The sequence below is a fragment of the Zingiber officinale genome, chromosome 1A (genome assembly GCF_018446385.1).
Source record: "Zingiber officinale cultivar Zhangliang chromosome 1A, Zo_v1.1, whole genome shotgun sequence".
Classification (NCBI taxonomy): Eukaryota; Viridiplantae; Streptophyta; class Magnoliopsida; order Zingiberales; family Zingiberaceae; genus Zingiber; species Zingiber officinale.
In genome coordinates, this window is record NC_055987.1 from 131,635,021 (window position 1) to 131,661,983 (window position 26,963).

At 38.9% G+C, this 26,963-nt stretch overlaps 3 protein-coding genes across 3 annotated transcripts; 1 reads left to right on the forward strand and 2 right to left on the reverse strand.

Annotated features, from left to right (window-relative positions):
• Positions 1-17,555: 17,555 nt before the first annotated feature.
• LOC122033719 (ras-related protein Rab11B) lies at positions 17,556-22,485 on the reverse strand. The gene is made up of 2 exons (XM_042592876.1): positions 22,052-22,485; positions 17,556-18,268 (listed from the first exon to the last, which is right to left on the reverse strand). The coding sequence occupies exons 1-2, from the start codon at positions 22,267-22,269 to the stop codon at positions 17,839-17,841; spliced, it is 648 nt and encodes a 215-aa protein (XP_042448810.1). The 5' UTR covers positions 22,270-22,485; the 3' UTR covers positions 17,556-17,838.
• Positions 22,486-22,862: 377 nt separating this feature from the next.
• LOC122033705 (probable 3-hydroxyisobutyrate dehydrogenase-like 2, mitochondrial) lies at positions 22,863-24,208 on the reverse strand. The gene has a single exon (XM_042592850.1). It carries the CDS (start codon positions 24,011-24,013, stop codon positions 23,045-23,047), a length of 969 nt encoding a protein of 322 aa, XP_042448784.1. The 5' UTR covers positions 24,014-24,208; the 3' UTR covers positions 22,863-23,044.
• Positions 24,209-24,451: 243 nt separating this feature from the next.
• LOC122033710 (WRKY transcription factor 23-like) lies at positions 24,452-25,920 on the forward strand. The gene is made up of 3 exons (XM_042592863.1): positions 24,452-24,960; positions 25,093-25,236; positions 25,317-25,920. Exons 1-3 carry the CDS (start codon positions 24,620-24,622, stop codon positions 25,585-25,587), a joined length of 756 nt encoding a protein of 251 aa, XP_042448797.1. The 5' UTR covers positions 24,452-24,619; the 3' UTR covers positions 25,588-25,920.
• Positions 25,921-26,963: the final 1,043 nt, after the last annotated feature.

The following is a 26,963-nucleotide window of genomic DNA, read 5'->3' on the forward strand; positions in this document are numbered from 1 at the left end:
GAAAGTAAAAGCCACGAGTGCTATTCACCCCCCTCTAGCGCTTTCGATCCAACACATTGTTGCGCCGAGCGGTAAGGCCGCTCGACTAATCGACCTTGATCCATGTCATTCGTCATTGCGCCGAGTGAAAGAGCTGCTCGACTTGGCTTCTACACGTCCTTTGAGCGTCGATTTGATTACTGCATGTCGGAGATGGTGGGTTGATGTTTAAGATCCGGTCGGGCTATGCCCCACCCGACCGACCAAGACCCTTCGTCCGTCGATCGTCTTGACTTTGACCTTCATTGACCTTCACCGTGGTAGCGGGGCGGGATCCCTCCTTATCACCGCATCAAAAATCATGCTATTTTTATATATTTATTAGTGATTTCCAAGGAATGGGATAGAATTATGTAGTACTTTTAGTTTATTCGCATTCTTATCTTTTGTTTGCTGGAATGCTGTTATAAGGAATTGCTTCTAAAATATTGATATCCTTATACTAAATAATTTGCCTACCTTGCTTTGTCTACTTAGTTCACTTGACCAATTTGATTTGTTGACCAACCCCATGTATTGACTCATTTGGTTTGTTTGGCTCAGTCAATCCATTCAGATTTGTTCTTCAACGAGTTAGGTTTTTGGCCAATCCATCCCACTTGGTTTTCCCAGCTCACCCATCACTAGTTTATGGCACTTAGAATATCTAACTTGCTTATATTCTTTGCTTTATTGATTCATGCAACCTAGTTGACCCACTCAGCCTTCTTGGTTTATTCTGCTCTTGTAATTTGTCTAGGCTAGTCAGTCCACTCAACTTAGCTAGCTTATCTTGATTTGCTCACTCGGCGTGGCTTATAGATCTGCTTGCTTGCTTGGCAAAGTAAGGTCAACCAAGTTCATCTTTCTGTGCATCCAACAAAATTAAAATTCTATCCCACTGTAACATCAAATTTAGTCAGCTTGGTCTACTTGGCTCGCCTGTTCTGTCCAAAGCGCTAGGTGTACTCATTTGTTTCTGTCCGTTTGATCTAATCATTAGCTTATTGCATTCAATCTTCTAACTTGCTGTTTGGTCTACCGAGATGCCTTATTAGCTTCACTTTCTCAACTCTTCCACTTAAATTAGGTATTGTTTTTGACGATGGAATATAATATTTTGTTTGGAATTATGAAATAATTAACGGCAATTTATCAAAAGGCATACTACGGTTAATGTATTTACCAAAAAGCGCATCACAATTTTGTATTTACCAAAAGGCGGAGTTTACCAAAATCAATTCCCAGATTACCCCTCTGGCTAACCTGGCAACCGCCTTTTTCAAACACATTTTTCCAAGCATCCAAGCCGAAATTAGAATAGAAAAATAATTTGTGGTTCGGATGTACGTCTTCTCACCGTCTCTCTCCCTCCATCCCTCTGTGTGGTGTTATAAACTTGAAAGAAAAAAGAAATATGAACCCTGCGCTTGCCATTACTGCTCGTGGTGGTTGGCGGGATTGCAATAGACCAGTTAGGTTTATGGCATAATTGCGTAAGAGTTGCTAGAGGAGACCAAGGACAAATTAAGTTAAGAAGGTCAGCCGAGAAGGACAAACTTCTTGCAAGAGGGAAATTAGTAGAAGCACACATTTAAAGATTTAGACATGTATGTATGGATATTTTTACTGTAAAATAGGGTAGTGAAGGTAAATAAAAATTACACTATTTGTGTGTGAAGGGTGGCAGCAAAAAGTGATTTTATGGTTAATTTTGGTTGTGTGGAGAATAATATTCAATAACACCTGAATTATGATGTAATAGAAGACTTAATCGATTTAATTCATGTTAGTTTTTGACGTTGATAGTTAAGTTTGGCTAAAAATTGTTTATTTATGGTTTAGAGTTTAGTCAATGGTGGTCCTAGTTTACAAGAAGTATCTGGTTCAAAAGAGGCCTGATATCATAAGAGGCCTGATATCTATGATATCAGGCCCACGTTAGGCCTGATATCATAGATATCAGGCCCACCTTGGGCCTGATATCGATAATGTGTTATGTGGTTAAAACTTTACTTTTACATCAGACCCTTCCTAGTTTGAGCAAAATTATAATTTAACTACAGAAAAAGATTATGTAGTTGCAAATTTACTAAAATAGTTTGTAATTTATTTATCAGGGATGATCATATAACTGACGAAATTCTATCTGAGATATGAAATACTCTTGATGCAAATTCTAGCATTGGACATGCAGATAATGTAGGAGAAGTATCCAGAACAAATATTCCATCATCTTCACAGTATAGTTGTGTGCATAACACAAATAGAAATACAAGCAGTAATTTCACATTTGATCTAAATGAAGAAGCTAGTGTTCAAGAAGATGAGGTTCTGAACCCGTGTGCAACACTTGTTGATTACTATGAGCCTAGTTGGAGTGAGGAAGAAGGGTATTATAACAGAAATGGAGAGGAAATGCAATGCAATACAAATGTACAAGAATTCTTTGCTGATGATATGCAGATTGAACAATATGAAATATCTCAAGAGCAATATAGTGACTTAGAGGAGGAGTTCCCAATAGCTGATGATCCATATATTCTAAATTCTCGATTGCTCCAAAGGCCAATTGAAGAGGCAATAGATCAGCATGAATTTTTTGTAGGACAGATATTTCAGTCTCGACAAGAGTTCAAGAATGAACTTGTGAAGCATGCCATGGTTAAACATATGAGATATAACCCAGTTGACACTCGGAAAAATAAAGTAAAAGCTGTCTGCTTCAATCAACCGTGTAAGTGGAGAGTAGTTGCCAGGGGGGATGTCGAGTTCATTGTTACAAAATATATAAAGGAACACCAATGTGGCACCATTAGGGAAAGTGCTGATCATCAAGCATGCTCTTCATCCTTTGTAGCTTCTTTTGTTGAAGAGCAATTTCTTGCTAATGAACAATACAAGCCAAGTATGATTATAGCAGATATAAAAGCCAGGTTCGGAGTGACCATATCCTACAGAAAAGCTTACATAGCTCGAGAGAAAGCGATGAAGAAAGTTGTTGGAGATTATGATCAAGCATATAGAAATCTTTCACTATATCTGCGTGAGTTAAGAGTCAGGGATCCTGAAACCTATGTTGCACTACACAGGAATGGGGATAATCAATTCTAACGATGTTTTTGGGGTTTTGGAGCTTGTAGGAGAGTATTCAGGTCTTATCTGCGTAAATTAATTGGAATTGATGCCACACACCTAAGAGGCAAATATCCGGGTGTGTTGTTGATGGCTACATCAATAGATGCTAATGACAATGTCCTCCCAGTAGCCTTTGGAATCGCTGAAGTTGAATGTGTGTCTGCATGGGAGTGGTTTCTGGATCATACGAAGAGATTCTTTAATGTTGATCCAGAGTCAATGAGTATAGTATCAGATAGATATCGTGGCATTATAGCAGCAGTTAGGAAAGTCTACCCTACTGCCCATCATGCTTTTTGTTGCCACCACATGTCTTGCAATATGGTAACAGATACTGGCAGTAGGTCAGGTTTAGGGTTTTTTTGGGCAGCTGCTCGAGCAAACACAACACTATAATATGATCTCATAATGCAGTCCATGCTTGAAAAACATCCAGATGCTCATAAGTGGCTTTAGAACATTGACCCTAAAAGATGGGCTAACCACCAATGCTAACCACCAATTGTGTAGAGAGTTTAAATGCTTTGTTCAAGGAGACGCGTGAACTTCCGATAAACAGGTTAATTGATAATACCAGAAGAAAGGTAGCTCAATGGTTCTTTAACCGTAAGGAGGAAGCGTCGAAATGGTATGTAGCGTTAACACCTCATGCTACTAAAGAAATGCAATCAAGGAGGGAGAAAGCTAGACGATATAAAGTCCACCCCTACTCTCAATCCGAAATGGAAGTAGAGACATGGGGTACTTCATACATTGTTGATTTGGAGAGGAAATATTGTAACTGTGGGGAGTTTCAAATTTCAGGATTGCCTTGCTCACATGCAAATGCCGTCATAATTCACCGGAACATGGATACACTCCCATATTGTGAGCATTATTTTCATTCACATAATTGGAAAACGACATACATGGATCGTATTTACCCCTGTCGAAGCAAGGAATTTTGGCCTAGGGGAGTCAACAACATTATAGTGCTATGTCCCCGTAGCCTTGTGCAGCCTGGTAGGCGAAAGAAGGCAAGGATTGAGTCAAAACATAATGGGAAGGTAAAAATCAAATGCAGCAGGCGCAAACAACTGGGTTATAATCGGAGGACCTGTAGAATGCCGCTAGCCCCTGGATCTTGACTGAATTGTAAATTGGAGGAGTTGAGGCATATGTTTTGTATGAAGTACATAAATAGGTTTGTAAGACAAACAGTTGTTAAAAGTGATGTTTCTGTTATATACGTTTATGGAGTATTTAGTTTGTGTTACAGTTTTATGGTAGGTATGAGAAGTGTAAACCATCACCTGCAAGGCAGAAATAATACTTCACACCATATCTCCATTGTGTCAAATAAAAATGCGATACATTTCAATTCAACAGGAAGGGGTTCGTAATTTCAAAGTCACATAAATATGTAGTGAAATATAGATGTGTTAAAACATGCACAAAGGGAGTATAGTAATCCTTGCAAAATAAGATAGGACAGCAGTTCTCGGTCATTGAAATGGGGGTATAAATATGTTTTGACACCAGATATACCATCTTCCCAGGTAGACCTTCACAGGGGACTTGATTTCATGTAGATCCAAGTAGGGGAAGGCCATCAGTGGGTTTAGGTCAAAACCCACTGATGGACCTTGACACCTCTGATTGGACCCATTTCAGCTATAGTGGTATTCTGGAGTTGCAAGGACTCCAAATCTGCTGGCAAATCATTATTTATATATCTATAGGTGCTGGGAAAAAACAATATAAAATCAGGCTTCGTTAGGCCTGATATGCTTAGATATCAGGCCCAACGTGGGCCTGATATGACTATCATTTAATAAAGCATTATTCTATCTCACCCTAATATAAACTCCAAGCATTCTAACAGGGGGCCTGATCAAAATAATAAAATAAGATCAATTTTAAAAGTCACCTTCCATAGGGTAGAAAAGAAAAGCTATGCAGTGTTCGGTGCCAACTGGCACAGAGCCATACCTTCTAATCCATGGTGTATAAATTATGTTTTACACCATATATACCATCGCCCCACCAAGACCTTCACAGGGGACTTGATTTCATGTAAATCCAAGTAGGGGAGGGCCATCAGTGGGTTTTGGTCAAAATCCACTGATGGACCTAGACACCTCTGATTGGACCCATTTCAGTTCTAGTGGTTTTATGGAGTTGCAAGGACTCAGAATCTGGTGGCAAATAATTATTTAAATATCTATAGGTGCTGGGAAAAATTTAAAATACAATCAGCCTCCGTTGGGCCTGATATGATTGGATATCAGGCCCAACATAGGCTTGATATGAGTGGATATCAGGCCCAACGTGGGCATGATATGAGACCATATCAGGCCCAAAGTGGCCTTGGTATGGTATCCTTTCTTATAAATTTATACTATCTCCCCCTTTCTATAAACTCAAAATGTGCTACCATGCTCCTTATGAAAAAATAAATGGCAACTGGCACGGAACCATACTTCCTAATCCATGGTGTATAAATTATGTTTTACACCATATATACCATCTCCCCACCAAGACTTTCACAGGGGACTTGATTTCATGTAAATCCAAGTAGGGGAGGGCCATCAGTGGGTTTTGGTCAAAACCCACTGATGGACCTAAACACCTCTGATTGGACCCATTTCAGCTCTAGTGGTATTCTGGAGTTGCAAGGACTCAGAATCTGGTGGCAAATAATTATTTAAATATCTATAGGTGCTGGGAAAAATTTAAAATACAATCAGCCTCCGTTGGGCCTGATATGCTTGGATATCAGGCCCAACGTGGGCCTGATATGAGTGGATATTAGGCCCAACCTCTGATTGGACCCATTTCAGCTCTAGTGGTATTCTGGAGTTGCAAGGACTCAGAATCTGGTGGTAAATAATTATTTAAATATCTATAGGTGCTGGGAAAAATTTAAAATACAATCAGCCTCTGTTGGGCCTGATATGCTTGGATATCAGGCCCAACGTGGGCCTGATATGAGTAGATATCAGGCCCAACGTGGGGCCTGATATTATAAAAAGTATTATTTCAAAATAATAATAAATAATCTTACACATAAATCGAGTCAATTAAATAAAATAAAATAATGAGATATCAGGCCCAAGTTTCAATCTGCAAAAGCGCACACTCTCCTGCTTCGGTCGTCATCTTCTTCTCGAAGCCATTCTACGCAGCTCCGGTCGAGGCGTGACTCTACCTTCACCGGCGTTCAATAATCATTTCCGTACGTAGGTCGGTTGCTCATTTAGTTAAGCTTTCTATAACCGGTTAACCTAGGGTTTGTGTGGGTGTGTTAGAATAAGAGCGTAGTCGTTATTACGGGAACTAAGAGTTGTTTTTCTGGGTGTGGTTATACAGTAGCTAGGTTCGCAATGGCAACAAAAGAAGTCTCGACAAGTGTGTGTGCTGATTGACCAAATTATCAAAGTTATGTCAATAGAGAAAGAACTAAAAGAATGAACTGGAAAAGTACCATTTGTCACTTCAGAAAGTTTATCTCTTCTGTTAACCCAACTGCAGAACAAGAACAGATGATTCGAGGCACACCTTTTTCGTGGATCCTCGACCTCCCTGATAGTTCTTTTGTAAGAGCTCAGGTACAAAATATGTTTGATAACTGGGATCATGAGGAAAAAAACTTTATCTTCCATGGGAAGAAGCTCAATTTTACAAAGGTAGATGTGGGACTGATTCTTGGCCTACCCGACAATGGAGATATAGTTCGTCTCGATTTAAATGAGGCTTCAAGCGCACTGTACATGGAGTTTTTCCGAGAATCGGATTGTTCTGCCAGACATTTAGAGAAACTGATTAGGAAGTCTAGATCAAATGACAAGCTGTACTGTCAGCTTTTTATCCTGTATTTTTTTACAACTGTTCTGTTTTGTGGGAGTAGCAGTGTTCTCAGAATACCTATGCTCTCCCTAATTGACTGTGTAGATGATTTTGACAACTTAGCTAGGTTTAACTGGTGCAATGCAGTATACAGTTTCATGGCTCAACAATTAGACTCCATTGGATTGGAGCTTACATTAAGACCAAAACCACAGGTAGCTGATGCAACGCCCAAGGCCCCCTTGCTAAAGGGATTTCCAAATATATTAGCTGTAAGTCCGATTACATATATATCAAGATATGTGTAAAGATTATGAATTATTTTTATAATCATATTGTAGGTATGGGTGTGTGAGCACATCAGCATTATTGATCCAGACCATCCATAAAAATTGCCAAGAATACTACGATGGAGGTGGCTTAACTATCATGTTGACACAGTAAAAAAAATGATAGACCGTGTAACTGCAGATAAAATTTTAGTAGATTTAATTCTGACAGAATCAGAATTGAATTTACTACCAAACCGGCCTTAGCCATCTGAGTATCTTGAGTTGGTTGGCCAAGGATCTTTACATCAAGCCGAAGAAGGTCAACTACAGTGTGACGATACGGTAGATTGTATTTTGTGCAAGGAAAAGGATAACAAAATTGAGAGTTTAAAGCAAGAATTACATAAAGCTTCTCAAAGTTTGGAGGAAGCTAATAAAAACTTGGCAACGGTGATAGAAGAAAAGGATAGTCTAGTAGCAGCAAAGGATATTGTGATTGCTGATATGGAAGCTATGCTTAAAGAAAAGGATCAACAAATAAGTGAACTGCGTAAAGAACGGGATACGAGTGGCAACAAGGCTGACACTATAAATTCTGACGTGGATAACAGAATTTTAACTGTAAAAGACAAAATCATAGCCGATGCCGAAAATAAGATTAAAGAGCTCCAACAAGTCATACAAAGCATATCAGGGGAGCCAAGAGCATCAGAAGGCATAGACCCAGCATCAGAAGGCATAGACCCTAATCTGCCTATAATTCCAACTAATTTTCGGGTAGGCCCCAAAAGAAAGAGAACCCAGAGAAGTTTGATATCCCAATGCACCAAAAAAAAAGGCAAACAACTTGTTCTTACTATCGAACCAGATGCTCCTGCACCATCAAAGACAGAAAATACAAGTTCATCACTGATAGAAACACAATGTCATGAAATTAACAAGGTCAAAACCAAAATATTGAAGGTACGGTCGAGAGTAGGTAAGTTGTTATTATATAATCCTTAATGACATAGTATTATTTTAATTATCTCAGCAAGCGAAAACATTTTTTAAAAAGAGCAAAGATGATGTGATAGCCGATGCATTGTTGAAGCTCAGTCAGTTAAGGTAACGTAGTTGCCAACCTAAATACTTAACCCACATGTCAACGAAGGATTATTATTGGAGTTTAATGATATTTTTTTATTTTTAATTTATTAAATACCATTGACAGTATCCTTGTGTGTAGGGTGACGGTGCAACCAATATGGGCAAATGATAATTTCTCTTTAGATATGCAATATTTTATGACAATATTTGATTGGACGCAATATACCAATGGGGATTGCATAAATGTTTATTGGAATATTCTTGCTAATGAAGCCAAACACTCTAACTCACCATACCACCCATCCATATTTTGTGGGGTTGGATTCCCAGTATGTCCCTTATCTCATTATAAATTGTTTACAATATATATTGGATGCAGTCACCATAATAGCTCTATTATTTGCATAGGACTTGTTCGGAATGATGCACGTGGATGCATTGAAACAAACTGCAAAAACTGATGACGACAAGGACATTAGATATATTTTTTGTCCTCTACATAACCAAGATGATCATTGGCATCTAATGGTCATGGACCTGGAGGAACGTCAAATAATTCATTATAACTCTCTTGGCACCACAGAAAATTACACTTCTGTTTTTAATCAAACTGTAAGTAACAAATTTCTTATATCCAATAATCATTGTTTATGTATTAATTACTATGGTTTGATATTTGTAGGTGTTATTTTTTAAGGAGCTAAACTGGTCATACTATCACAGATGGCATCAAGGTTTAGCACCATTCTCCGGGAGAGAGTATAAAACGATGCAAGTTATTGGCCCCACACAAAGCAAATTGTAAGTATTAGTGTATGTTCCATAATATTTCTATTTGGATTTTTTATGATGGATTGTGCTTTTGTTTTGTAGGTTGGATTGTGCTTTTTTTTGTAATGCGCTATGCAGAGAGTTTGATGTTCCGGAGATCTACAGACTTTGTACAAGCTGATATGAGAGCTTATAGATTTAGACTTGGACACAAAATCATGTCTGACAAAAACTTTAAACTATAGAAATAGTGAACAATTGTAATATTGTATTCTAGTAATGATTTACTGTTTGTGTAACTTAAATTTATGGTGAATCAATTTATTGTAAATTAAATTTATAGTTACTAAATACCTTCTTTAAATCCCTTTTCTAATAAGGTATTGCTCCGTGGCCATTTATTTTTTTATAAGGAGCATGGTAGCACATTTTGAGTTTATAGAAAGGGGGAGATAGTATAAATTTATAAGAAAGGATACCATACCAAGGCCACTTTGGGCCTGATATGGTCTCATATCGGGCCAAAGTTGGGCCTGATATGCTTGGATATCAGGCCCACGTTGGGCCTGATATGCGATATCAGGCCCAACGGATGCTGATTGTATTTTAATTTTCTCCCAGCACCTATAGAAATTTAAATAATGATTTGCCACCAGATTTGGAGTCCTTGCAACTCCAGAATACCACTACAACTAAAATGGGTCCAATCGGAGGTGTGTAGGTCCATCAGTGGGTTTTGACCAAAACCCACTGATGGCCCTCCCCTACTTGGATATACATGAAATCAAGTCCCCAGTGAAGGTCTTGGTGGGGAGATGGTATATATGGTGTAAAACATAATTTATACACCATGGATTAGGAAGTATGGCTCTGTGCCAGTTGCCATTTATTTGTGCACAGATTTAAAATTGATGTTATTTTATTATTTTGATCAGGCCCCTGTTAGAATGCTTGGAATTTATATTAGGCGGAGATAGAATAATGCTTTATTAAATGATACTCATATCAGGTCCACGTTGGGCCTGATATGCCCTCATATCAGGCCCACGTTGGGCCTGATATCCAAGCATATCAGGCCCAACGGAGGCTGATTATATTTTAATTTTTTCCCAGCACCTATAGATATTTAAATAATTATTTGCCACCAGATTTGGAGTCCTTGCAACTCCAGAATACCACTAGAGCTGAAATGGGTCCAATCAGAGGTGTCTAGGTCCATTAGTGGTTTTGACCAAAACCCACTGATGGCCCTCCCCTACTTGGATATACATGAAATTAAGTCCCCTGTGAAGGTCTTGGTGGGGAGATGGTATATATGGTGTCAAACATAATTTATACACCATGGATTAGGAAGTATGGCTCCGTGCCAGTTGCCATTTATTTTTTCATAAGGAGCATGGTAGCACATTTTGAGTTTATAGATAGGGGAGATAGTATAAATTTATAAGAAAGGATACCATACCAAGGCCACTTTGGGACTGATATGGTCTCATATCGGGCCAACGTTGGGCCTGATATGCTTGGATATCTGGCCCACGTTGGGCCTGATATGCACTCATATCAGGCCCACGTTGGGCCTGATATCCAAGCATATCAGGCCCAACGGAGGCTGATTGTATTTTAATTTTCTCCCAGCATGTATAGAAATTTAAATAATGATTTGCCACCAGATTTGGAGTCCTTGCAACTCCAAAATACCACTACAACTGAAATGGGTCCAATCAGAGGTGTCTAGGTCCATCAATGAGTTTTGACCAAAACCCACTGATGGCCCTCCCCTACTTGGATATACATGAAATCAAGTCCCCAGTGAAGGTCTTGGTGGGGAGATGGTATATATGGTGTCAAACATAATTTATACACCATGGATTAGGAAGTATAGCTCCGTGCCAGTTGGCACGGAACAGTGCACAGATTTAAAATTGATGTTATTTTATTATTTTGATCAGGCCCCTGTTAGAATGCTTAGAGTTTATATAGGGGGATATAGAATAATGCTTTATTAAATGATACTCATATCAGGCCCACGTTGGGCCTGATATCCAAGCATATCAGGCCCAACGGAAGCTGATTGTATTTTAATTTTCTCCCAGCACCTATAGAAATATAAATAATGATTTGCCACCAGATTTGGAGTCCTTGCAACTCCAGAATAACACTAGAACTGAAATGAATCCAATCGGAGGTGTCTAGGTCCATCAGTGGGTTTTCACCAAAACCCACTGATGACCCTCCCCTACCAGGATTTACATGAAATCAAGTCCCCAGTGAAGGTCTTGGTGGGGAGATGGTATATATGATGTCAAACATAATTTATACACCATAGATTAGGAAGTATGGCTCCGTGCCAGTTGCCATTTATTTTTTCATAAGGAGCATGGTAGCACATTTTGAGTTTATAGAAAGGGGGGAGATAGTATAAATTTATAAGAAATTAAAGGATACCATACCAAGGCCACTTTGGGCCTGATATGGTCTCATATCAGGCCAACGTTGGGCCTGATATGCTAGCATATCAGACCCACGTTGGGCCTGATATGCACTTATATCAGGCCCACGTTGGGCCTGATATCCAAGCATATCAGGCCCAATGGAGGCTGATTGTATTTTAATTTTCTCCCAGCACGTATAGAAATTTAAATAATGATTTGCCACCAGATTTGGAGTCCTTGCAACTCCAGAATACCACTAGAACTGAAATGGGTCCAATCGGAGGTGTCTAGGTCCATCAGTGGGTTTTGACCAAAACCCACTGATGGCCCTCCCCTACTTGGATTTAAATGAAATCAATTCCCCTGTGAAGGTCTTGGTGGGGAGATGATATATATGGTGTAAAACATAATTTATACACCATGGATTAGAAGGTATGGCTCCGTGCCAGTTGGCACGGAACAGTGCACAGCTTTTCTTTTCTACCCTATGGAAGGTGACTTTTAATATTGATGTTATTTTATTATTTTGATCAGGCCCCTGTTAGCATGCTTGGAGTTTATATTAGGGGGAGATAGAATAATGTTTTATTAAATGATACTCATATCAGGCCCACGTTGGGCCTGTTATCCAAGCATATCAGGCCCAACGAAGACTGATTTTATATTGTTTTTTCCCAGCACCTATATATATATAAATAATGATTTGCTAGAAGAGTTGGAGTCCTTGCAACTCCAGAATACCACTATAGCTGAAATGGGTCCAATCAGAGGTGTCAAGGTCCATCAGTGGGTTTTGACCAAAACCCACTGATGGCCCTCCCCTACTTGGTTCTACCTGAAATCATGTTCCCTGTGAAGTTCTAACTGGGAAGATGGTATATCTAGTGTCAAAACGTATTTATACCCCATTTCTAATAAGGTATTGCTCCGTGACAGTTGGCACGGAACCTAGTGACGTTGTGCTCTTGAAACCGACTGTTGGTCCGAGCCTATTTGATTTTTTAAACAATCCCAACCGTTACCATGTTTTCAGTTTTGAGAAGATAGAAATAGTGTGCATTATAACTTATATACATTGTGTCTTTCCACTGATAAGCACAAGCATTGCATTTTGTATATTGTGATTTATATTTGACTAATCACTATGCAATATTATTAATATTCCTGTGACAGTTTCTAATCTTCTCATATACTACATACCACCGTATTATACAACAAAGACTACATACAAAGATATTAAAAGTCCTACACTACGTAATAAGTACATTTACATTCTATACAAGTTTTTGCCTTACAAGACTGGATATTTAATCTAATGTTTTAAAATACTTATCCCTCAAAATTGCTACCATTACATCAATTCTAATCTTTTTCATGTCTCCTTGTTTGAAGTCCATCTTCATATCATATAGGAGACATCGAATGTATTGCATCACAAAGAAGCCACAGTCAACGCTGTAAAGAACAACAACATTTTTATGGTCAATATTTTTTTATCAATTATTTATATTCACACGTTGTGCTCGATTTACCTTGCTTGTTGTTGTGGACATTCAATTGTGCGAGAGACCCATCTATCAAACGGATAATGCCTTTCCAAGTTTGGATGAATAGCAGCAACGTGCTTACGACTATATAATTTAAAATCTGATACCTGAAGATTGAAGAGGAAATTTCCATTTTCCATCAACTAGCATTTATATTAAAATACAAAACTACACATTATTATTAGATGCTCACCGCTGCTTCAAATTCATATTTGTATTTACTTCCACTTGCTAGAGAATTGTACTGATTGAACGTCATTGATTTGGTGTCCACCACCAGCAAGTGGAAGTGTGCATTATCACTGCACAAAGGTATAAATATATACCTTACCTCTTCATCTCGTCTATCTGTCTTTATCATGTGTTGGAAGGCAAACTTACTTGACGATTTCATTAATGACTACAAATATGTAAAGTCATACATACATAACCAAATAATAAAAAAAATTCTATTTTTTACTATAATCAAATCAATTCCTTATTGTGAAGAATGTTGAACAATATATTGACTTATTGTATGTGCTTCCAGACGGGAATGCCCCCCTAAATAAAATTTTACAATACGTGTCGATTACATCCCCTCTTGTCAACATTTCTCCATTCACACCAGATAAAAGGGAATACAAATTTAAACAAAAGGGTGGTTCCTCCCAAACTATATCATTTGTAAACCTACAAAGTAAACAAATCACAGATTATTTTTACAAATTTATTTTTGATAACCTTAGCCCAACTATGTAATCAGATAAGCATATAATATACTTTACTATTCAACTATTTAATTTACATACTTTATTTCCTCCAAGGTTTTTAACAAGTACGCCACCTCTTCGTCTTGTTTTTTTTTCTTGGAAGACTTAAATTGCTTCTTCACATACTATGCATACAAACAAAAAAGGCAATTAGATAATCCATTATATCTAACAAATTGCAAAGAAATTTGCATATATCGTCTTACAGCAATTGCTTGTTTCCTCATTTTGTCATATTTGGCAAACATATCTACATCCTTGTCTACCTCTTCATCAGATTTATCTTCCATCAATTGTACAATATTAATTTCTTCTTCCATTTCATCCAAACCAATTTTTTCCTTTCCCCTTGCCCACAACAACATATTCTTTGACAACTTTTTTTCCTTCTCCTATACTTGTAACTTTCTCTGCAAGTTCACTTATATGTATATTTCTACGCTGCCTCTTAGGTAAAGTTTTGAGCCACAATGGACTATCAATTGGCGTATCCCTGTAATCATAGCGACTTCTGTCACGTCCTCTCCTACTTCTTGTTGTAACACCTACAGGTTCAATTTGAGGATCGTCTACAGGCTCGCTATATTGAGATTCCATGCCTTTTTTTTCAACTATTTTAAGTAACTCTTTCACCCTCTCCTTCAATTGCATGTTCTCCATTGTTAGCTCTTTATTTATGTTTGCTTGAATAATGCAATTACAACAATCCTTATTAATCTGCCTTCCTCCTACAGTGACTTCAATTTGTGATGCCTCCATTGCATGTGGACTGTCATCAACGCCAGCAAGATTCTCAACCAATGATCTTTCATCTTTGTTAGGGATTAGGTCAATCACAACCTGTAAGAATATTAAACCACATGTTAAAACCATACTTTTTAACCAAACTATAGTCAAAGTATTCTAAATTTACCTCTTCAGATGAAACTTGGTTAATCAATTCTCTCACCTTACTAATATGTGAAGGAATATTCCTCCACTTATTTATTCTGGCTCCTTTTATTTTGTATGGTTTTTGGATTGGAACATGCTCCAAAAACCATGCCTGATTCACCATGACAAGGGTTAACTATTTTAAAATTGTTCGTAAAATATTAAAAATTTTCACACAAATTAAACACTTACTGCCAAAAAACCAGCAAATCCCTTTAGGTAAGGGAGGTTGGTGTTAGCATGTTTTGTCTCAGTTGATGAAAATATGTCCCCAATCTTAGGTAATTGTGGAGCCATAAATTCATGGATTGCTTTAACCTAGTTGAATCTATCAAGATTCTCAAAATCATCTACTATATCTATAAGACTTAACGAGACCTTATATGTACTAGAAGAAAATAAGACACAAACAAATATATGCAAAATAATAAAACATCATCTTCGACTTCAACGCGATTGCCATAAAATTTAAGCAACTCCTCAATTCTTGCTCTAGTAGCTTCTTTTTTGTTTGAGAAGTAAGTTAGAAAGAGGTCACTGGATGCTTTAGCTGAATTCATTGGAATTGAAGCTCCTCGGTCTGCAATACCAAGCAGCAATGAAACGTCTCCTCTTGTGGAGCAAACCAGAACACCTGACCAAGTTAAATTATTATTAGACTTCTACCAACACATACAAAAGTATTAGGAACACCGTGGACATGATACGATGTCATATCAAGCACTGATACGACATCGTATCAGGCCCACGTTGGGCTTGATACAGCATCGTATCAGCCCCACATTTAGCAAAAGCTTAAATTTTACCATACAACTACTTTGTAATTAAAATACAAAATTATAAATTGTACCTGAGAATCTAAAGGTTTGACTACTTGAATCCCAATTTTCAAATATATTTACCAAAATCCCACGGATGTGCTGCATATCTTTTATGTCCAAAAAAATACGAAAGGGTGACTGTTTGATCAGCACTATGTGTCGGTCATGTAAAATAACAGAGCCTCCATGCGTTCTTTTCTTCGTGGATGGTTGAAAAAAACTTTTAAAGTGACCGAGAACATTGTTCCAATGCAGTTTCTGTCCAACATCAATTGAACCCTATACTTTATAAAAATAAAAAAATTTAAATCATACTAGTTCAGCTTCTCAATATCACAGAGTTTGTAAAATGATAACCTTTACAGCTAATTGATGTGGAGAGGATGATGATACACCCGATCGACGTCTTTGCGCAATTATGATACTAGCTGATTAATGTAAACCCTAGAATCCTTCACTGATGGCTCACGAACACTCCTGGTTTTTAATTAAACTGAAATGCTAGATAAATGCCGCTTGAGAAAAACTCAAACTGATGGCTCACGAACACTAAATTAGGGTTTCACAAGACGGAGCTGCACTCGCATGTCACAAAGGAGGGAGGTACCCTAATGATCGTTTTTTTTTTAATATCAAAGTTTTTTAAAAATGTGGTTCGGATGCCTGGGAAATGATGACTGATCAGAGGAGTTGAAGGTAGGGTTATATTCGGTAATAAACATCATTTATTTGTGTCTTTTGATAAATACAAAATCATGATGTATTTTTTAATAAATATATTAATCGTAGTATGTTTTTTGATAAATTATTGAATAATTAACTAAGAAGACTTGTGATGGTTACAGTTTTATGAAATGGGTTGTCCAAATTCATCTCTTTATCCACGTAAAGAGGTATTCATTCTGTCAGAATTTATTGATTGAATAGTTACCTGTCAACCAAAAGACCGCTGGTTTGTCTCCGGAGTTAAGGTGCTGTGGAAGACTGTCCAGTCGTTATCCATATATTCATATTTTTATTATGAAATATTTATAATAAAATGTATAATTAAGGGGTGTTGGGTTTTTAAATTGTTTGCTTTGAACATTTCCTAATTTATCTGAGCACTTAGTGGGAAATTTTTATAGGATTAAGTCGGTCGTCCCCAAGTTCGACGCTCCCTGATTAATCATTTTTTGTACCCGAAAAAAAAAAGACTAGTTTCTTTAAAGAAAATTGTGATTTTGAGCTCAAAGTCTATATTTCTCAGCGTTTACCTATGCTACAAACGTATTTCAATTTAACGATATCACAACTAAGGATGAAACATTTCGATCAACTCTGAGGTTTGTAAGTAAATAAAGCAGTAGCAGGAAATGGGGAAAATACAAAAAGATATACAGCTAGTTTTATAGGTAAAAAAATTATAATCCTAGTAGTCTTTACATGTACAGTTCATAGTTTTTGTTGCTGTTAAAAAAATCTATGATTTATTTAGAAAAATCTATGATTTATTTGTTGTCGATGATTATTTTTTTATATACTATTGTGCTCACTACTAATGTTTTCATTGACTGGTCCAACTCGTCAAATCAAGAACCGAATGACAAAGTCAACAACCAAAGATAAAGCGGTTCAAAAAATTCTGATTAAATTTGATATTGGCTCGAGCTCAAATAGGCGGATTATGGCTTCAGAATCCCAAACAGGTAAAGCTTTAAAAACACCACAGGTATTTCACTCTTTAGTTCGTCAAAGTTAAGAAGTTGTGGCTCACAAACACGAGCTTTCTTCAACACAAAAAACAAAAGAGAAAAAACAAACGAGTTTTCTACAATCTAAAAATCTTCTCTAAACCAAATGTTAAGGCTTTAAATTGTCAAAAATACTTAACATCTTGCAGAGCAAAAGGAAAGTATGGCCCTTAGTAGGCAACGCAACTGAATGTAAAATGCACCTGTGGAGGAACTAGACGTATCAAAAGTCGAAAACATTTCACACATTCTACACAATGTTATGACAGACATGCTTATAGCTACAAAATTTTTATGAAACTAAAATAAGGTTTTTGAAGCAACAATCCAGTTTTAAATCCTAACTTTGAATCATCTTAAGGCTGCATCAAACACACAAGACAAAGTTCCAACAGGAATCACCTCCATTGTATTCATGCAGGTTAGCAACGGAAAGCCAGCCACAAGTGCATAATCCTGTGAACTGTTGCTGTTCCCATAAGTTCAGCGGCTTCCTTTGTAAACCTAAGTGGAGCAACAGCCAACTTTCTTAACAGCTGAAACATCATCCTTTCCAACATTGATTGTCTGTCCCTTTGGTAAAGCAGCTGAATCATCGCCAGCTTCAAGTGCCTTCCTACTCGCGACATTATAGATCTGAGTAAGCACTTCAGTAAAGGCACCTTCCACATTCAATGATTCCAGTGCAGATGTCTCCATGAAGAAGGTGTGCTCTCTCTCTGCAAAATCCTTTGCATCCTCAGTACTAACGGCTCCAAGATGACCCAAATCTGCCTTGTTTCCCACGAGCATGATGACAATGTTGGGATCAGTGTGGTCCCTTAGTTCCTTCAACCATCTTTCTATGTTCTCAAATGTTGCATGACGAGTAATATCGTACACAACTAGTGCACCAACAGCTCCCCGATAATATGCACTTGTGATTGCTCGGTATCTAGGGCATCAGGTAAGAGTTGCATAAATATTATTTCTGGACATATATACCATATATTTTGTAACTAAGAATCTCATCTGAGAAAGGATTTAGTTGATGTATCCAAGATGCAATTTTTCCCCAAGGAAAAAAAAACTACCACAAGGACTCTAAAATCATGGATGAAGAAACAAAGGTTCAAAAACAAAATTCATATTTAATCAACAACAAAGCATAACTAAAAAAATTTCATATGATCCAATATTTTAAACTTTGATTTTGAAAGACACAAAGTCAACATTTTTCAATTTTTTACTATTCTAAATCCCTCTTCTTTCTTTACTCCTTTCTTCATCCCTCCACTCATATTCTCCAAATATTGTGCTACCGTTGTTGCCCTGTATAGAAAAAGCAAGCAAGGAAAGAAGAGAGAGGAGAAAGAGAAACATAGAAGGATGGACAAAGAGGGAGAGAGATAAAAGAAGAGGAGGGAGAAAGGAGTGGGACAGGCCAAATAATGTGTTACAATTGTTGAAAAGAAGAGAAAGGAGAAAATGGAAGGACGAAGAAAGAGGGAAAGAGAGAGGGAGAGAAAGGGAAGGAAGCGCTTGATGATGCTGGCTTATAACCCCTTCAACAATTAGCTAGTAACACTACTTAATATTGACTCATATAACTTGCTTTACTTAGTTACAAATCATGTTATATTGTTGTAATCAAGTAGTTCCAAATGGATCTCGCTTTAGGATTGATGAAGAAGTCACATTGTATCCGGAGATGATTCTAAGGTCTCCTATCTTGAATTTACTTGGAATAAAATAAGAGAGAAAATAAATAAAATGATCAATTTCTCTAGTTAATTTGAAAGGAAATAGTGAAGATGAAGGAATTTAATTCCATCCATCTCTATTTTATTTCCATTATATTAGATGAAGATAAGTGAGAGTATCTCTTCCTTCAACTTTGTCTAATGAACAACATAAATAAAATAAAGAGAAAAATAAGATGATATAATTCATTTCTTTCATTCTCTTCACCTAAACAATTTCATTCCTCTTATTTCCTTCTGTCTTACTAAACACAACATACTTTATAGGCATTTAGATTAGAAATTGTAAAGGGTTTGTCAAAATTTTGTGATCAACACCAATCAAAAAATTTCAGTAAATATGTAAGTCATTAACTTTTGCCTCAGGGTTGATCTATAGTTGGATTCTCATTTTTCACTTGTGGGGCTAGCCATAACCGAGATTTTTTTATATAAAAAAATTGGATGGCTTAGAATTTGCCCCTATGACCTAAAGAGATCACACATCCTCATTTCAAAACTAGTATTTAATTTATTAAACTCCACTTTTTACCTAGCATAATAACTAACTAACAAGTCGAGAGTTCTTGCAGTTCTGCTGATAGAATAAGGGTTAATTGCCACAAACTATTCTGATCATTCTTTCCCTTGATCTGACATTGGTAATAAGAAGAGAACATTACATCTTTTTGTTTCTTCAATGGAATTTTGTTGAGTGATATTGATGCCAGACTCAAACTTCAAATTTGGATAGACTTGCAAAACAATAATTTCAAATTCACCCTTTTTCATGGAATTGGGCAATTTATGATTCACAAATAAATGTGGCTGAATTAACTTAATTTTAGTTTGACTTTGAGGACAAGGGAATCTGTTGAGAACTCTATGCAAATGGCTTCTTCCAACTTCATATGACTAGCTGTAAAATTCTACAATTGTATGGCAGGGACTGTCAATCGGTTTGAATTTGTTCTAAAAATCGACCTAGGCGTTAGGCACCAACTAGCCTCACTGAAAATATACTAGTCGGTCAACCAAGGCGGCCTTGGCGCCTAGGTAGGATTAGGCGGCCCTAGGCGTCAACTAATCGGTCAAATCGTTTAGGCATAGTAGAAATAGTGCAAGGTTTTCATGATTTTTTTTTTTTTTTAAAGTTTGGGCTTTTAAATTTAAATCCCAATTAAAAAAATTGAAATGTAACCTTTTTTTGGGGTTGGGCTTAAATTTTATAAATCCTAATCTTTGGTCCAACAAGAAAATTGATTTGTTGGCTGACACCAAACTTCATCTTCATCGTACCAAAGCTGGAGAAATCAGAGCGAATGAAGAAACCCATATTTTTGAGAAATTTGAGAGTTAAAAGGTGGGAAAATTGATTTGAAGAAAAATTTATTGTCTGATCTTTTCTCGACTGAGCGACTTGGAAGTGATTGAATTGAAGGTTGATCAAAGTCTCATCCTTTGGAAACGTCATTTCATTAGACAGTCCTGAAGAAGCTCTAGAGTGAGAAAACTTCACGAGAATGATTTTGCATCTGAAGAAGAATAGGAGGATCACAATGAAGATATTGAATTTGTGTCCGATGAAGAATAAGTTGTTGAAAATTATGAAGAAGTAGAATAAATTTATGATTTTTTATTAGTTATATAATTTTGAACTGATTTTAAATTTGATGTTATTGTGTTGGAGTTATAAAATGTGATTTATTATATAATTTATGTTAATACCGTGGAATCCGTTTAGCGGCGCCTAGTCCCCACCTAAGCGGCCTAGGCACTAGTCTGGCGCCCGACTAGTGACTAGCGACTAGCGAATTTTAAAACCTTGGGTTTGGTTGACTATAAGTATGTTGTGGCCGGGGGAGGAAATCTTGACCATTAAAATGGATATGAAGGCTTCAGCAAGGGTTGGATGGAGATTGTGACTGAGTCACGAGACTCACAGGTGTGACTTTGACAGGTCTTCAAATTTTAATAAGGGGACATGAGTCTTGCCTTGTCTTTCTGGCCAATGCCTATCATATCTAACAATGATACCTCCTGTAGGTGGCTTAGTTTCCACATCTCGTTTCTTCATATTTTTTATGTAAAACATTTAATTTATGAGCTTATAGGTCTCCTCTATCAACATACCAGATCATTAGACCCATTATAATCTTACATGATATGAATGCGCCTTTTACTAAATTGGAGAGGTCCATGTTCAGGGATATGGTGGGTGCATGCAATGTAAGGAACTTAATTCTTGCATAACCTTTAGCCACTTTTAAATCTTTATACATAATGAAAGGTTTTGTAAGCTAGTATATACCATCTCTAAGATAATTGGAGAAACAAATTTCTTAACATTTTTCATTTTGCAAAGAAATTGTTAAACACTTTGATGAATAGTAAATAACACAAATATAAAAGTTGAAGTGACAGGACAATTTTTCTGGTTAACCAAAATGCAGCATAAATATACACCCAAGTATCAGGGAAAAGATGCATGTTCATGAACGGATGAACCTTTCTAGTTTATATGCGTACAAATGCTGACTATTTAGATGTATACATCTGCAGAAGATTTAAGGATTCAATCAAAAAGTCATAGGCTTCAAATAATCTTTACAGTGATTGTTTCAAACACGACTCAATAGATAGTTGTCTAGGTAGTTACCAACAGCTTGAAGGACACAGTTCGAAAACTCCAAACCCTAGTATAACCATTTCATTGAAAACCAAGAGGTGCCTTTTCAGCTTTACGCAAGGAAATGGAACACATGCGATTTTAAACAAGATTTGTTACATCAAGAAGGAGAAGCAGGGCATAGATCTGACAAGTGGAACCACATCCCCTGCCAGATCTTAGACCAAAGACGATAGCTGATGATAACATTAACTAGCTGAATGAATCGTTGGATCATTTGGAAATATCAGATCCAAATCGAATTTTCGTATAAAGCAAGATAGGAGATCTTGCAAAAACAAGGGGGAAAAAGTGGGAGAATGCATACCTCTCCTGGCCCGCGGTGTCCCAAATCTGAGCCTTGATAACCTTGTCATCGACGCGAATAGTTCGGGTGGCGAACTCGACCCCGATAGTGGACTTGGACTCGAGGTTGAACTCGTTCCTGGTAAACCGCGAGAGGAGATTAGATTTGCCAACGCCAGAATCCCCAATAAGCACCACCTTGAAGAGGTAGTCGTAGTCGTCCTCCGCTCTGTATGACATTGCTCCACCGCCTTCGCCACCAATACAGTCGCCCACTGCACCACTAGAACCTCCACCGAGAGTTCCTCAGGCAGAAGATCGAGTGCGAACTTAGTCTCGGTCCTTCTCTTCTAATCAGGGAAAACGAAAATAAACGCGGTTCCTCGTCGTCGACGCTGCCGTTAGGGTTCGCCGCTGCCGTTATAAGGGCGAGTTAGCAAGGAGTGTGGGTAAGGTAAGCGCCTCATTTAAATAGTAAAATAAAACCAACTGCAGTTTTCCAAAAAAAAAAAGTCTAAAAATCTTTTAGTAAATGTAATTATCGTTTTCTGACCAGTGAAAATGACAATACCAAACATGAAACAGTCTATTTTTTATGATCTGCCGGAGAACATGTTGCCCCGATAAAATAACATAGTTATAAAATAATTCATGAATTGATACACATTGAACAAAGATTATCTGCCACCAACTAAGCTGTAAAGATGATAGTACTTGCTAGAACATGTGACTGCAATTCGATGAGCTGGAATCATGAATTATTATTAACTTTTTTTTTTCTTTTTAAATTTCTAAAGATTCCAACTGAGATTAATGACAAGGGGTGGATATCCACTTCAGCCCCGAGGTTTGTTTTTGTCGTGCTTCCTCTTTAGCCATTGAAGTTTTAAAGAATTGCATTTACTCTCATAATTTGGAAGATCATTAACTTTGCCAAACTTAAAATGCGATTGAGCACCAAATTTAACATTGACAACACGAAATCTTAAATTCGTAAGCGATAAATTGCAAATCCTTAGTTCCCCTCACGCTTTCCGTTCATCCTTTCGAGGACGGTGATGAGGCCGTGCAACCCCATCTTGTGGTCCCCGTTCGCGATCATCCCCAAGTACAGCTGCCGGCACAGCGCCGTCCCCGGCAGGGCCGCGGCCACCGACATCCTCCCCTGTTCTCCTGCTCCTGCCTTAACGCCCGCGTCCTCCAGCGCCATCTCCAAATCCTTCACGTAGTACTCCGCGAACCCGCCCGGGGCGAAGTCTCTCCCGGCCACCCGCTCCCCGAAGATTTCCATTATGTTGGTCCCCGCCACGCCGCCCCTCACCGCCCCCACGAACTCCGCCACGCCGAGCCCTGCCCTCTCCGCGAACAGAGCCGCCTCGCTCAGGCCCATGAGGCTGCCCGCCCCCACCACCTGGTTCGCCAACTTAGCGCTCTGCCCGCACCCGGAAGGCCCCAACCACGTCGCGCGCCCTAGAAGGTCGAAAAGGGGCGCAAGCCACCGCACCACGGCCTCCTCGCCGCCGGCGAAGATCGCGAGCCGCCCCTCACGAGCGCCCGCGTCGGCGCCAGAAACCGGTGCGTCGACGGACCAGCAGCCCCTGGCGCGTGCGGCGGCGGCGACCTCTCGGGCGAGGGCGGGGTCGCAGGTGGTGCAGTCGACGAGGACGCCGCCGGTGGGGAGGGAAGCGAGGGCGCCGGAGGAGGGGTGGAGAAGGACGGAGCGGACGTCCGAGGTGCGGCTGACGATGGTGAAGACGACGTCAGCGGACCGGGCAGCGTCGGCGGGGGAGGGGGCGAGGGCGGCGCCGAGGCGGAGGAGGTGGGCAGCCTTCGAGGGGGTGCGGGCGTAGACGGTGAGGCGGTAGCCGGCGGAGATGAGGCGGGCGGCCATGGGAGCGCCCATGATACCGGGGCCGATCCAACCGATGCGGGTGTGGCCGGGGCGAATAGGATCGGGGTAGCCGCGGCGCTGGTTCTCCTCCATGGCCGTTGTCGTCGCCGCCGTTGCTATGTCTGGTTAGTGAATTAGTTGGTAGCCCTATTAGTCCATGACCCAATTTTTTTGTCATTGCCATAAAGATAAAAGTGTTGCGTACTTCGATTAATAGTTTATTTTGGAATCCTAAATAATTTAACTCGAAGAGCGAGCCTACATTACTTTATATATACTTTGCTAAATCATGGGTGATTGCATCGATGATTTATTATATATAATTTGCTAAATCGTTATATCCATCGCTCGAACTTGATCTAACAAACACTATGTCGCCCATTCGGTCAACCTATGCGGTCCCGCACTCGTTGACTTGTTGGTAAAGACGTGTTGCGGTGTTGGATTGGTGTTGGTATACGCGTTGTATTCGTGTCGGTATGCTACACGTACAGAGGATCCAAGGAACCATATCTGACACGTTTGACCGCGGGTTTGTCCGGCCAGTGAGCCATTGCTGGTCGCCGGTGGACTCTGACTCTCTGAGTCATCGACAGCGTCTCTCTTTGACTATCCAGTCAACGGTGCCAACGCAACTCGTCGATATATTCTCCTCTCTTTCTCTGACTTCACGCTATCCCCATCGCCATATTTTTGTCCATGACGGGAGACGACGGAGAGCTCTTCGGCTACCACGACGACCACCTCGAGTTCTTCCAATCCGTCTCCGATACCCTGCAGGGATTCATGAGTTTTGAGGACTACTGCTTAAACTACCGCCCTTCCGACGTGCCATGGTGGCAGCAGAATGCAGAGTTCGCGAGCTGCCGAGAGGAGGTGGAATTCGATGCGGAGGAGAGTCCTTCCCAGAGGAAGCTCATGCTAACTCAGTCTTCGTTGTCTTCATCATTGCTAGAGGAAGAGGAGGAGGTAGCGGTGGAGATTGAAGAGATGAGCCAACAAGAATTAGTTGCTGATATGGACAAATTTAAACATCATGAGTAGGTTTTTAGCTAGTAGCTAGGTTTTAATTTATATATATATATATATATATATATATATATATATATATATATATATATATATATATATATTTCAATGATGATATAAATTGGACTTGATGATATATGCAGGAAGAAACCTAAGAAGAGAGGAGAGAAGCGGCAGAGGGAGCCTAGCTTTGCCTTCATCACCAAGAGCGAGGTTGATCATCTTGAAGATGGATATAGGTGGAGAAAATATGGCCAAAAATCAGTAAAAAATAGTCCTTTTCCAAGGTTCAATCTAGATCCTTTTTCCCTTAATTCCTGCTTTAATTATCCTTGATCACATTATTTACTATAATGAACTGTGACAGAAGCTATTATCGGTGCACAACGCAAAAGTGCCAGGTGAAGAAGAGAGTGGAGAGATCATATCAAAATCCATCCATTGTGATCACAACCTATGAAGGGAAACACACGCACGCTAGCTCTGAGACGACTCCTCGAGTGCAATATTTTCCGATGACACCACCACCATCAGCGGCGGCGAAAGTGCCGAGCTTAATCCACCACCACCACCATCACCACCTTCTGATGCAGCAGCAGCAGCATCTACTCGGCGGCATTGAACATTTGAACATGTAAACACCAATGCTACTGACATCCAGCATTTCCAATATAATTCTAATTTGCAGCCATCAGTTCAACTTCCTGATTACGATCTCTTGCAAGATGCTATTTCCTGCTCAATATTCATGCAGAGGAATCAACCATGAGGACTGTCTAATTAATTAGCTAGGTAGCCAGTTATAGATATATAATTGCCATTTTCGATCGTTTTACATTTGGATTGATCAATTCATTATGATTCTTGTACATGCATATCGTTGCCGCTAAATCAGTTTGATCTGAATGAGATGGATCGATGATTAGTTCTGTTATCTATAATATGATTGAATAAATGTATGTTCTTGTTTACTGATGCCTCTAATTATGATTCAAATTTTATTGGAATTTGATTTTCGTACTAATGAATCGAGTAGGATCTGATTTAGGTACGTAATTGCTAAAGATAAATAGATAATCACGAATCGCAATAAACTATAAGAGCAAAAAATGTGCAGAAATCGATCGAATTCAAATCCTTCTTACATTGTCTAGATTGTGTTGTGAACGAGGAGGTCAAATTTGGTAACATAACAGGAATTATTTTGCTATAAATCACAAAAGAAAACTAAGCATTAAACTAAAATATAAACTGATCCTATCCAAAAGCGATGAAGATGACTAGCAGGAAACATGACTCTGAAGTTTACTGATACGGTATTTAAGGTGAGCCTCTCTGAGATGGGTCAAAATTTAGGAGATCGGCTGACGTGAGAGTCAAAGTTAAAGGATGGTCGACATAATGTGGAACAAGAGAATGATCGATCGGACCGACCTGACTGACCTAACCTTTGGTCCCATCGGGCCTTGGTTTCTAGCTTCGTGCATAGACAGAAGGTTAAGCTAGTGGCTCATCTGATTGGATCCTCTGGCCGATCGGGCCTCGAAGACGGATTTCTCAAACAATGCTCACGTGAAGCCAAGTATCAATTACCCTAATCGAGTATTTAGCCGATTGGACATATGGTCCGATCGGATATGCTAGACGTTTGGTTGCTTATGGGTCAAATAAGGAAGTCGAATGAAAGTCGAATCGCCCACTGCATTGAAAGATATCGGTTGGGTAAAATTTGAGAAGAAGGGCCGGTCGGACTATATCAGTTATTTGATTGGTTGGTCAATGTAGCTCGTGGTGGGCCCTATAGCCCAATAAAGTAATATGATTTTTTGGCAGTTTGTACCACAGAGGACAAATAATATCTTGCAGGCAAATTATGTTTTCGAAGCTTCCAGCCTGTTAAATTACAGAGATTTACGGACTCATTTTAGGAAAGGTATCAAAGTCACTTTTATGGCATGCCCTTTCGTGGAAGGGCTTCAAAATTCATACATGCACACAACAGTGACACTATAAA